The 12,723-nt window shown below is 39.0% G+C and overlaps 1 protein-coding gene across 10 annotated transcripts in view; it reads left to right on the top strand.

Annotated features, from left to right (window-relative positions):
* Positions 1–12,723, top strand: part of VWA8 (von Willebrand factor A domain containing 8) — a 344,595-nt gene that overhangs the window by 163,674 nt on the left and 168,198 nt on the right. For all 10 annotated transcript variants that reach the window (XR_010409990.1, XM_064586049.1, XM_064586051.1 and 7 more), the window contains one exon: positions 9,069–9,145. Coding sequence is in view for 9 of the 10 variants with exons in the window: in XM_064586049.1 (XP_064442119.1) it covers positions 9,069–9,145 (77 nt within the window). In the remaining variant the exon portion in view is untranslated. The remainder of the gene's footprint in view (positions 1–9,068; positions 9,146–12,723) is intronic.

Genomic DNA, 12,723 nt, shown 5'->3' with positions numbered 1-12,723 from the left:
CATAAATGTTAGCTTCCTCCTCTTTGTTTGCTCAAAGGGAGCAGAAGCTTCCTGGAACAGCTTTCTCCCTCCTTTAGCAGGAGCACGTCGCATGACTTCCCTTTCCTTTCTTAACTTTCTTTTCTCAAATTTTAGTAGTTATTCCCCGCGGGTTATATGTGAGGCGCCAGTGAGAGGCCCATGAACTGGGGGCTGATCCTGGCCCCATGGAGCCAGTCCTCTTGCCGATGCACCTGACACGTTACTAGAGTACAGTGTGGTGAGTGCTGTCAGACTGGTTTAGGAACCCAAAGGGGGAAACCATTCTGGTGCTCAGAGCAGGAGAAAAAAGAATGGGAAAGTCAGGCAAAGCTTCTGGGAAGTGAGACATTTCATCAGAACACTAAGGAGTGAGTGGAAGAAGATGGCTGGATGGGGGAAGGATGGGCTGTTCTAGTCAGAACAAAAAACATAAGCAAAGATGTGGAAGCACAAAGGTTCTGGAGGCTGTTGGTTGATGAAGAACATGTTTGAATGAGGGGGTGCCTGGGGGGCTCAGTCTATTAAGCGTCTGCCTTCAGCTGAGGTTCCTGGAATTGAGCCCCGAATCGGGCTCCCTGCTCAGCGGGGAGTCTGCTTCTCCTTCTCCCTCTGCCCCTCCCCCTGCTCATGCTCTCTCTCTCAAATAAATAAATAAAATCTTTAAAAATAAAAAAAAAAAGTACCTGTTTGAGTGAGACTTACAGAGGGCTGACACAGCAGTTTGCAAGTTTACCTGCTACAGCAGGGATCCTTCAACATCTAAGTTCCAGGACATTTACTCTTAGCCCAAACCCCATCCCTAGACTCATCTTTTCTTGCCTGCTTTCCATTCCTCTTTAGGTCCTCTCTCCTGCTCTACTCCCTTCTCCTCCTTCCCCTTGATGAGATACAGATGGTGTTTCCAAGTTATGGATATTCTTGGAAGACAAGTCTACAGCCTTTTTCTTTAAAGTATTTTACTGCTAATCTCTCTGAGGAAACAGGATAACTAAAATAATAAACCTGAGGAATTTGAAAGAATCCCAGAATCTTTCAAAGTCCTTAAAGTCCTGGTCCCTGATCTTTTCTCTTACAGAAACTGAAAGCATGTTTACTTCCTATCTGTTTGATCCCTGTCTGTGGGACATAATATATTCCCTACTTCTCTTAATCCTGTAGTTAAAGGGCCATCTGACTTCTACCTCTTCAGAAGTCCTTCTCTCCAGTAGATTGTCAGAAAGAACACAATGAGACAGAACAGTAATGTAAAAGAAAGCACCATTCTCATGAGACAATTTGTATTTTTTTTTAAAGATTTTATTTATTTATTTGACAGAGAGAGAGAGCACAAGCAGGGGGAGCTGCAGGCAGAGGGAGAAGCAGGCTTCCCGTGGAGCTACGAGCCTGATGCGGGACTCGATCCCAGGACCCTGGGATCATGACCTGAGCCTAAGGCAGACGCTTAACCAACTGAGCCACCTAGGCGTCCCAAGGCAGTTTGTATTTTTTCGGATCTCTCATTCCACAGCTTCCTTTTCCCTTTTTAAATTTTCACTCACTAAATATTATCCTCATTAAGAGTTAATAATGATGGGGGCGCCTGGGTGGCTCAGTTGGTTGAGCGACTGCCTTCGGCTCAGGTCATGATCCTGGAGTCCCGGGATCGAGTCCCGCATCGGGCTCCCTGCTCAGCAGGGAGTCTGCTTCTCCCTCTGACCCTCCTCCCTCTCATGCTCTCTGTCTCTCATTCTCTCTCTCTCAAATAAATAAAAAATAAAAAATAAAAAAAATAAATTAAAAAAAAGAGTTAATAATGATGTAAAAGCTATTTATTTCATCCTAGTTTCTATTAAAGAATACACATTTTACATACAGAATAATGACAAGTAAAGATAAATATTCACAGGAACAAAATGAAAATGGTAGCAGATTTGTTTTAGCAGTTGCACATTGGGTAATGTTTTGTTTTTTATATTTCCCAGTAAGGAAAATGAGTATGTGTAACTTTTATGGTGGAAAAGTAAGATACTATTTATGTATTTATTTAATTAAAGTAATCCTCAGGATTTTCTGTTCTAGGCGAAAACTACGATTGGAAAGAGCAGATCATTGTAATTGTTCCTTTTTGCTCAGGATATTTACAGAAATTCCTTCTGAGGTTATGCTTTTAGCATTTCCTCAAAGGAACTGTCAGAGCTTTTAAAATGAAGTCAAAAATGACCTGATGAGATCTGTTTTAGAAAAATAACTAAACAACTTGTGGGCTGGCCTGTTGTGAGTGTGGAGGAGGGACACCAAGTAGGATCTTTTCTAAGATTTGGAGCAAGGCGATGGGCCTCCCTTGAGTAGTGACAGTGCATTGGAGAAGAAGGAGCAGATATGGGAAGCAGGCACTTCAGAGTAAACAATCCAAAATTAAACTGCCTGTTTTTAAAACTAGATTTCCCTCCCCTACCCGGCAAATGCACTTCTCCCCTGTTTCATTTGTCAGTAAATGGCACCACCTTCCCCCTGTTGCCCAAGATAGAAGCTTTGACTTCTCTGTCTCTCCATCCCCACATCCAGCCCGTCACCAGATCCTGTTAGTTCTTTTCCCTAATATCTCTTAAATCCCTCCATTTCTTCTGCTCCTTCGTTGAAGCCACCATCATCTCCTCTTGGTTGAAGGAGTTTCCCAGCTGCTTTCCTGTGCTTTCATTCTTTCTCTCTGCCAGGTCATTATAATAGCAGAGCGGTTTTCCAAAAATCAACATCTGATCCTCTGACTCCTCTACTGCTTTTCGGAAACAGTCCAGACTCTTCTAAGTGGTTTCCAGGGCTTTGCCAGGGCTAGACCCTGCCTGCCATCTTTGTTTTGTTTCTTGCCATTCCCTCCCCTCATTCCTGCTCTGGCCTTTGACTTCTCTCAGACCTGCCCAGCACTCCAGCTCACGATTACCCTCAAGTCTTTACACATACTGTTCTCTCCATCTGGAACACTCCTCTTCCTCCTCTTCCCCTTTACCTCCTTAAGTCCTTGATATCCCCCAGTAAACATCACAGTGTGTGGTGGGCCTTGCTGAGCCCTTTGCTAAAATCTTCAGGCATCTTGGATGTCCCATATCACAGCACTTGTTACGGGTGTATCTATTGTATTTGCTCACTTGTCTGTGTTTCCCACTAGATTGTAAGCTGTAAGTGCGGCCATGGGTTGTGGCTGTTCTATTTACCTTCATATCTTGCTCAGCTAGTACAGTGCCTATAACATTGTGTGTTAAAATAGTTGATGAATTAGAAAAGGGAGGGAGGGAAGATAGGAAGGAAAGAAAGAGAAAGGAGTGAGAAGAAAGAATAAAAACATTTTGCAGGTAGAGACCACACAGGTTCTAGTGACATTTTGAAGGAGGTCATGGGAAAAAAACAGAGTATTCAGAAACATTCCAAGATTCATTCATTGAGCAGCTGGGTGCATGGCAATACTCTTATATACTGGGATTAAAAAGAAAAAGGAGTAGGTTTCGGTGGCAGCATAATGAGTCCAGTATGAACATCTGGTGCAGAAGTTCAATCGACAGTTAGGGATAGGGAATCTCAGCTGGAGCTTAGGAAAGAAGTGTGAGCCATGTGTGATAACTCCAGTTATGGGAGTGAATGAGATTGCCCAGAGAGAGTATATGGAGCAAGAAGACAGCTGAGGTTGACGTTCTGAAGACCCTAATATAAAGAAAACAGCAAAAGAACTCCCTAGTGGCAGCTGGGGAAGTCACGTCCCATCCTACATTTATGGGACTTGTAAGCCCCTAAAATAGCGTGTTGCTCAGGAGCAGTCTGAGAAACCATGGCTGATTCAGTAACTTGGGAAGTGGGGAGGGAACAGGAACTCCCAATCGTAGCTTTTCATGATTGTTTCTTTCAGGAAATCCTCTATATTTCTAACATTACAATGCACTTATGATGCTTGCTTTTCTCTAGATTCATTGAAGTTAACAGATGTGACATATTAACAAATACATTTTACTCATCTGAATGTATAGATTTTAAATTTTATGTTTGTTGTAGCATGCCATTTAAAGCTTAAAGCTTTGTAGTGTACATGCAAATGTGAAAATATTTTCCTTCTCTTTGTTTCCGTGTTAGGCTTATAACTATTTTGGGGAGAAATCCAGTTAGATATCAGTTTCCTAGAGGATGAAATGATCCATTGTTCTTACTTTCATGTGTTTGTCATTTTGACAGTCAGCTCTGATAACTGAATCTTTCACAGGCGAAATGTATAAATTGGATCATTTGCAAATCTTGTCCGGTTTTTAGAAGTCTGTAACTCAGCACAGTTTCAAGTATTCATGATCTTTTTTAAGATGGTCACAGTATATATCTTACTGGGATTTATACCCTTTTCCGGTACTTTCCAAATTCTCTGCATTCATTCATTCACTGGACACATATTTATTGAGTACCTTTTTCTGTCAGTCTCTGTGCAGGGCTCTGGGGATATAGCAGTAAATAGGCCTGGACCTGCCCCCCATGGCACTTTCAGTTCATAGAATAGTGAATAAGAGAGACTTTAAACAAGTTGTCACTCATATAAATCTATTTATGCTTAAGAAGGAAAAAATACAGGTGAGTGTGGGAGATGAGGAAGGACCTGACTTATATCGGAAGGTAGTAAAGGCCTTTTTGAGGAGGGGATTAAGATAATGAATGAGAATGGCTAGGATAGCGAGTGAGAGAAAAGCTCTCCCTGAGGAGAAGGATATGCTTGTGCAAAGCCCTGAGGTAGGAAGAGCTTGGAATCTTTTACTGAAGGAAGTTGAGTGTGACTAGAACAGTGTTTGGGAGGAAAAGAGTGACACACAGGAGGGCTGGAGGGATGGGTAGGACCTTGCAGGCCACAGGAAGGATTTTCAAATTTACTCTAAATGCAGTGAGAAGCTATCAGATGGGGTTGAGCAGGAGAATGACATGATCTAATTTATCTGTTAAGAAGATTACTCCAGCTACAGTATGGAAAATACATTCAAAATAGCATGAATGAATGTAGGGAACTCAGTTATGAGACTACTGCAGATATGTATCTTGCTGTACAAAGTACAGTCTGCAGACCAGCAGCATTGGTGCCAACCTGGAAATGTCTTAGAAATACATAGTCTCAGACCCCACCCCAGACCTCCTGAATCAGTCTGCATTTTAATAAGATCTCAAAGCTGACTCATTTGCTAATCAAAGCACGAGAAGCACTGTTCTAGACAAGACATGACATTCCTTTGGTTTTAAATGATTCCAGAGAAATTTGGCAAACTTAAGATATATTTTGGAGGTAGAAATGAGAGGAATTAGTTATGAATTGGGAGGTGGAGTGAGAAGTACTGAGGATGACTGGGGTTTCTGCCAGAGATGGAGACATCATTAATTCATATGACCCATACTTGAGTGCCTACTTTGTGCCAGCACTGTTCTAGACACTAGCAATACAGTAGTGAACAAAACCAGCTTCTCAGTGAGCTATTTCCAGTCTGGGAGAAGGATAACACACAAGTAAATCAATTGTTAGAATGTTAAATGATAATAAGTGCTTTGGAGAAAGAGTTAGCTCTTGATTTTCCTCTGGGAAAAAAAGACTCCCCCCCCCCCCCCCCCCAGCCTTTCCCATCTTTTTGCTCAAGGAACTATCTAGAAGTAATCTTTTTTTTTTTTTTTAAATATTTTATTTATTTATTTGAGAGAGAGAATGAGACAGAGAGAGAGAGCATGAGATGGAGGATCAGAGGGAGAAGCAGACTCCCTGCCGAGCAGGAAGCCCGATGCGGGACTCGATCCCGGGACTCCAGGATCATGACCTGAGCCGAAGGCAGTCGCTTAACCAACTGAGCCACCCAGGCGCCCTAGAAGTAATCTTTGATCTTTCTTTTCCTTTATCCTCCCGTATCCAGTCCATCAGCCAGTTTTGTCAACTTTCTTGCAAAACAGCTGGAATCCATTCTTCTCCATTTATACCTCCCTAATCTAAGCCATCACCATCTCTCACCTGGGCTCTTGGAGTAGCATTCCAACTGGCTTCCTGGTTTCCATCCTTACTCCCTCCCTTATAATTCACTCTCCATACCTAACCAAAGTGATTTTTTTTATGATCTGTATTAGTTCATGCCACTTCTCTGCTAAAAAAATCTTCCAGTGGCTCCCCATCTCATAGAATAAAATCCCACTTCTTCAACTTGGCTTGTAAAACTTATTTGATTAGACCCTACTTACCTTTTTTTTTTTTTTAAGATTTATTTATTTATTTTAGAGAGAGAAAAACAGAGCAGTGGGGAGGGGCAGAGGGAGAGAGAATCCCCAACAGACTTCTGCTGAGTACAGAGCCTGACCCAGGGCTCGATCTGACCACCCTGAGATTATGACCTGAGCCGAAATCAAGAGTAGGACTGAGCCACCCAGGCGCCCCACAGCCCTACTTACTTTTATTTCTTTATCTTATATATTCTTTTCTGGCCCACAACACTTGAACACACTGGCTGTTCCTCAAATATCCTGAGCTTATTTCCACTTTAGAGGATCAGCTATAGCAACTCTTCTCCTGGAATGCCCCTTTTGTGATCGTTATAGCACTTGGCTCCTTGTCATTTAGATCTGAGCTTAAAGTTACCTAAGGAAAAGTCTTCACTTCTGAATCAATATTAATAACCACCCAGTCAGTATTGCCTCACCCTATCTTAATTGTGTGTAGAGAATATCACTATTTGATACCTTTCTTATTTATTTGGTTGTCTAATTACATCTTGCTGCCTTTCTACCTACTTTTCTAATCTACGTTCCAATCTATCTGTCTCCACACTCCTGAAATGGAAGCTCCATAAGAGCAGAAACTTTATCTGTCTTGTTCACTGCTATCTCTCCTGACACGTGCCAGCACTCAATAAATGTTTGTTTCTATGTTGAATGAGTAAACAATAAATCTCCTAGATACCAGTTTCTCCTTTTGTCAATCAGTATATTTTGCATAGTATTGTTATATTGACCTTCTTTAAACATTGATTTCATTGTGTTTCTCTCTGAGTCGAGGATGTACAATGGATCTTAATTGCTTGCTACTGTCTATGTGTGCTTCATACCTCTGTCTTATTAAGTAGTTGGTAATCAGTCCAGTCCCCTTAGTCTCTCTTGCATCTATGATCTTATGACATATTTAGTGGACCAAAGAGAAGAGAAAGATTCTAAGGCTATTAGAACGTATATCAAAGGGGCTCCTAGCTGGCTCAGTTGATAGAGCATGTGACTCTTGATCTCAAGGTTGTGAGTTCAGTTGGGTACAGAACCTACTTGAAAAAAAAAAAAAAAAAAGAACCTATATCATATAAATTAACAACTGTTTAGCTACACTGGTGGCTTGTCTTCTGTGCTCCACATGTATGTATGTGTCTTGCCTTCTTTTGAGAATTGTGAAGGACAAATTCTCATAATTTCTTTGAGAATTTGTTTATCTTAGAGGAACTGTCACAGTTCTAGGACTATGATGATGCTCAATAAATACTCATTTGATTGATTTGAATTTCTATCCTTCGTGCTTATAGACTGATTTCTTTACAAGACATTTGAGGATGTAGCAGAAAAATCAATAATAATGCCTGCTTCCTTCTATTGGGCTTCTTCTGCTCTTACTGCTCAGCGCCATGCATTTCCCTGATCTGCCTAATTATTTCTTTAGAAATGGATTCCTAGAAGTGGGGAAAGAGAAAATTCAAGGCCCAGTTTACCTAAATCAGTTTCAGACTGAAAGAAGTATAATCCATAATGTTGGGACTAAAAAAAGCATTAGCATCAGAATCAGACAGACCTGGATTTGAATCCTGGTTCCCCTGTGATTAGCTGTGTGACCATGAACATGTTGCTTAGCTTTTCTGAGTCTTGGTGTCTTGATTTGTGAGGTTGGAGTAATCATACTACCTACCTCGTAGAACTGTTAGGATTAAATGAAATAACACATGATATACTTAGGATAGAGTCTGGCAGGATATAAGAAATTAATAAGTTATTTATTGCTAGAACATATGATATATGGAATTTAGCTTTTTAACCACTTCTACTGTTCCCACACAACCCACTTGTTAAAAGAGTCACATCCCATTAATACAGTATTCCACCTCTAAGTGAAAACTTTAAAATGGGGAGCTGGCATGGGAGTGGTTTCCATTTTTAACAGTCTGTCTTCCACCAAAGGACAGCAACTCTCAGCATCAATAAGTGGCAAGGAAATGAGGACATTGCTGACAAGAGCAGATATAGTTGAGAGTTACTAATAAACCCTGGTTATAATTTAGGTTTCCATGGTTTTGAAGGATTAGAAAGTAGGATAGAAGGAGAGAAGAATGAGCGTTTTATTAAAACAGAAGTATAGTATTATATTTATCTGCCTGTAACTGGAAACCATACTTCCAAAGAATTGATAAGAAAAAATCATTGTTTTTATACTTACTTTATTGCCTTTGATGCCATTTTTCAAATCTGAAATTGTTAATATTGTATTGTAATGTCTAAACTTCAGTGTAAAATTATGAAGCAGAAAAAACTAGCTGTAGGGGCGCCTGGGTGGCTCAGTCGTTAAGCGCCTGCCTTCGGCTCAGGTCATGATCCCAGGGTCCTGGGATCGAGCCCCGCATCGGGCTCCCTGCTTGGCGGGAGGCCTGCTTCTCCCTCTCCCAATCCCCCTGCTTGTGTTCCCTCTCTCGCTGTGTCTCTCTCTGTCAAATAAATAAATAAAATCTTAAAAAAAAAAAAAAAGATAAAACTAGCTGTAGAGGGCTAAAAATAATTATGAAGTTCCTTTTAAATAAGAAGAGCATGTTTAGTGTATTTGATGTAAATGAAGCTAGTGTATTTAGAAGTAAATTTTTTAAAAAGCCTTTATGTCAGAGAAACTATATTTGTTTGCTATATGTAAACATATATGTGTGTATGTATGTATATGTGTATATTTTCATTATGAGCTGAAAAAGTACAAACTTTGAGAAAGTAGGTTTTGGCAACAGATTATTCTGGTTTGTTTTACTTCCACAAAAGTCTCTTTTTACTTAATGTTCGCTGTGTAATTACAGGGTGTAGGAAAAAACAAGGTTGTTGACAGATTCCTTCACCTGCTCAACAGACCCCGAGAATACATCCAGCTGCACAGGTAAGAGTATAAGACCCATAACCTCTTGAGATCTAGTTTAATCATTTATTTTTCTCCCAGCACAATTTAAAAATACTTTCTTAAAACCCATTTTATAAACCAGTTTCATTTTTGTTCCTCCTGTCCTTATCTCTCTTTTCCTTAAAAGGCAATAAAACGTTGGAAAATTTATTTTTTTAGTGACTAATGCTTTATAAACATGAATTAATAGATATTTTGTGGACAGAGAGTGTTGAACATTACATTCTAGGAGCAGATTTCACCAACATAAAGGCTCTTAAATTAGAATAAAAATATGTAGAGACTAAGCCCATTCACTAACAGGAAGCTAAAATAGCTCACAAGGAGAACCAATAAACTATATGATCTCAGGTATGAGGTGAGGAACCAAAAATGTAGAAGAAGTAAGTTATTAGTCTCCTTGCCTTCCTTATAAACACTTTGTGGATTATTTAGTTTTGTGTGGTCGGAATGCTGGTTCAAGGACAGCTTTTATTTATTTAGTTAGTTAGTTTTAAGATTTTATTATTATTTATTTATTTAACAGAGAGAGACACAGCGAGATAGGGAACACAAGCAGGGGGAATGGGAGAGGGAGAAGCAGGCTTCCCACGGAGCAGGGAGTCCGATGTGGGGCTCGATCCCAGCGTCCTGGGATCATGACCTGAGCCGAAGGCAGATGCTTATTAACGACTGAGCCACCCCGGTGCCCCCAGGGAGAGCTTTTAATCATATAGATACTCTTGACATGAATTGTTTTAGTTTTCTCAGTCAGCCTGTTCTAAATCTTTCTAAAATAAAAGTAAGTAGCACATCCGCCAAAATAGAGAGAGAGACAGATAGACAGAGAGAGATGGGGAGAGGGAGAAAGAGAAAGAAATAGAGAAATCAAAGAATATACCAAGTAATAAGCAACTTAAAACTAGATTGAATTATTATTTTAATCCCAGGAGGTAAAAAATACTGTGTAGTGCAAAAAAATGTTGGGTTGATTTGCAAGAATTAATTTCTCATTTGGGTCCTTTCATTAAATAATGATATGTTCTTAAGAGAAAAATGTAGGAGAAAAGAAGGCAGAACTAATGAGTCATAGGAGAAAGAGAAGAGAAACAATGTAAAGCTGGGAGATGGTCAGAAGCTCCCTCTTGGGATTTACACCTCTGACTGTTATGGAGTAAGTGGTACCTGATTAGTCCTACCATAGTAAAGAATTATAAAACTGTACAAGACTAACAAACACTAGGAAACTTAAAACTACCAGGGATCTGTGAGCTGAACAACTACCAGAGCTCCCAGGTGGTTAGGAGCCTTCCTTAAACACTCCTGATATTCAGAAGATATTCTATAAAGTCTGTGCATTAGAGGTAGAACCAATCTACTCCTAGAATAAAAGCTACTCTATGCCCATCCTTAATAAGTTAAAACATAACTCTTGAGAAAACAAGGATTCTTGCTATTTGGTAGTATTTTAGAAATTTTTCTCATACAGAATGACTTTAAAAACTAAGGGGATGGATGTTAGGGGGAAATGTCTTTAAAAGATCAATCTTATTCAAAAGTACATTAACTTCTTAACCAAACAAACTTAACATGAAATGAAAGAAGACTGCAAAATCCATTGAACAACACATAGCATTCAAAATGTCAAGCATTCAATAGAAAATTACTAGACATACAAAGAAGCAGGAAAATTGGTCAATAGAAATAAACCCAAAGGGGCGCCTAGATGGCTCAGTTGGTTAAGCGACTGCCTTCGGCTCAGATCATGATCCTGGAGTCCCGGGATCAAGTCCCGCATCGGGCTCCCTGCTCAGCGGGGAGTCTGCTTCTCCCTCTGACCCTCCTCCCTCTCATGCTGTCTCTCATTCTCTCTCTCGCAAACAAATAAAATCTTAAAAAAAAAAAAAATAAATAAACCCAAAAATGACAGATGGTGGAATTAGCAGACAGGGACTATAAAACAGTTACCATAAATATATTTAGGTATTTAAAAGGAGAAAATAAGCATAATGAGGCAATAATTAGGACTTCTCAATATGGGAATGGCAACCCTAAAAAAACAGTTTCACATCTGAGCAATTGGAGTCTCCAAAGAAAGGAGAAAGAATGGGGCAGAACAATATTTGAAGATAGAATGGTGGAAAAATTCCCAAATTTGATTGAAAGTATAAGATCACCAATCCAGGAAACTCAGTGAATCTCAAGCAGGATAAACAGGAAACCACAACAAAGTACATTATACTCAAATTATTGTAAATTGAAAAACAAAAGCTTTAAAACTGCCAGAGGAAAAAAAGACATATTATATACAGGGGAAAATGATAAAAACGGCTGCTGATTTTTCATGTGAAATAAATACCACAATTCAGTGAAATAATTGTTTTGAAAGTGCCAAAAGAAGAAAAAAAGTGAGTGTAGAATAATGTATTTGGCAAAAAATTCTTTAAAAATAAAGACATTTTCAGAAAAACAAAAGCTGAGAATATTTTTTCACCAGCAGACCTGCATTGTAGAAATAAATTACAGTTCAGCATTTTCCATGAACATGGATACAAAAAACCCTTAACAAGTATTAACAAATCACATTCAAAAATCTATAAAAAGGATAATACATCATAACCAAGTGGGTTTTATCCCAGGAATATAAGGTTGACTTAATTAATCAAATAATGTAATCCATTTAATTTACAGCATAAAGGAAAAACCATGTGATCATCTCAATCATTGCAAAAAAAGCATTTGGAAAGATTTAATACCCATTCATAATAAACACTACAGCAAATTAAAAATAGAAGGAAACTTCCTCAACTTGAAAAGAGGCATTTTTTTTAAAGATTTTATTTATTTATTTGACAGAGAAAGGCAGACACACAGAGCAGAAGCAGGGGGAGGGGAGAGGGAGAAGCAGGCTCCCCACTGAGCAGGGAACCCAATGAGGGGCTCGATCCCAGGACCCTGAGATCATGACCTGAGCCAAAGACAGGCACTTAAGCAACTGTGCCACCCAGGCACCCCTTGATAAGAAGTATTTATGAAAAACCTGTAGCTAACTTATATTTAATGGTGAAAAGCTGCTTTCTTTCTATGATGAGGAAAAGGCAAGGATATTCACTATTCAGCATTATGCTGGAGGCCCTACCAGTGCAATAAGACAAGAAAAAACTAAAACTAAAATGCATGTTTAAATGGAAGAAGTAAAATTGTCTTTATTTAAAGATGACATGATTGTATATATAGAAAATTCTGGGAAATCTACGGAAAAAAAAAGCCATCAGAATAAGTGAATTGAGAAAGGTCACAGGATACAAGGTCAATGTACAGCATCAGTTGTATATTTATATAGTAGCAATAGGCAGTGGGAAAATAATTTTTTTTTTTTAGTTTTGTATTTAGTTAAAAAGGGCACATGATGAGCACTGGGTGTTATATTCAACTAATGAATCATTGAACATTATATCAAAAACTAATGATGTACTATACCTTGGCTAATTGAATTTAAATAAAAAATAATTTTTAAATATTATTTACAATAGCATAAAAATATGAAATACTTAGGAATAAATTTAACAAAATATGTG

The sequence above is a fragment of the Mirounga angustirostris genome, unplaced genomic scaffold (genome assembly GCF_029215605.1).
Source record: "Mirounga angustirostris isolate CCGP_5_RB_7025 unplaced genomic scaffold, mMirAng1.0.hap1 SCAF_3, whole genome shotgun sequence".
NCBI lineage: Eukaryota > Metazoa > Chordata > Mammalia > Carnivora > Phocidae > Mirounga > Mirounga angustirostris.
The sequence above is the reverse complement of the archived record's forward strand: the minus strand, read 5'-3'. Positions and strand labels throughout refer to the sequence as shown.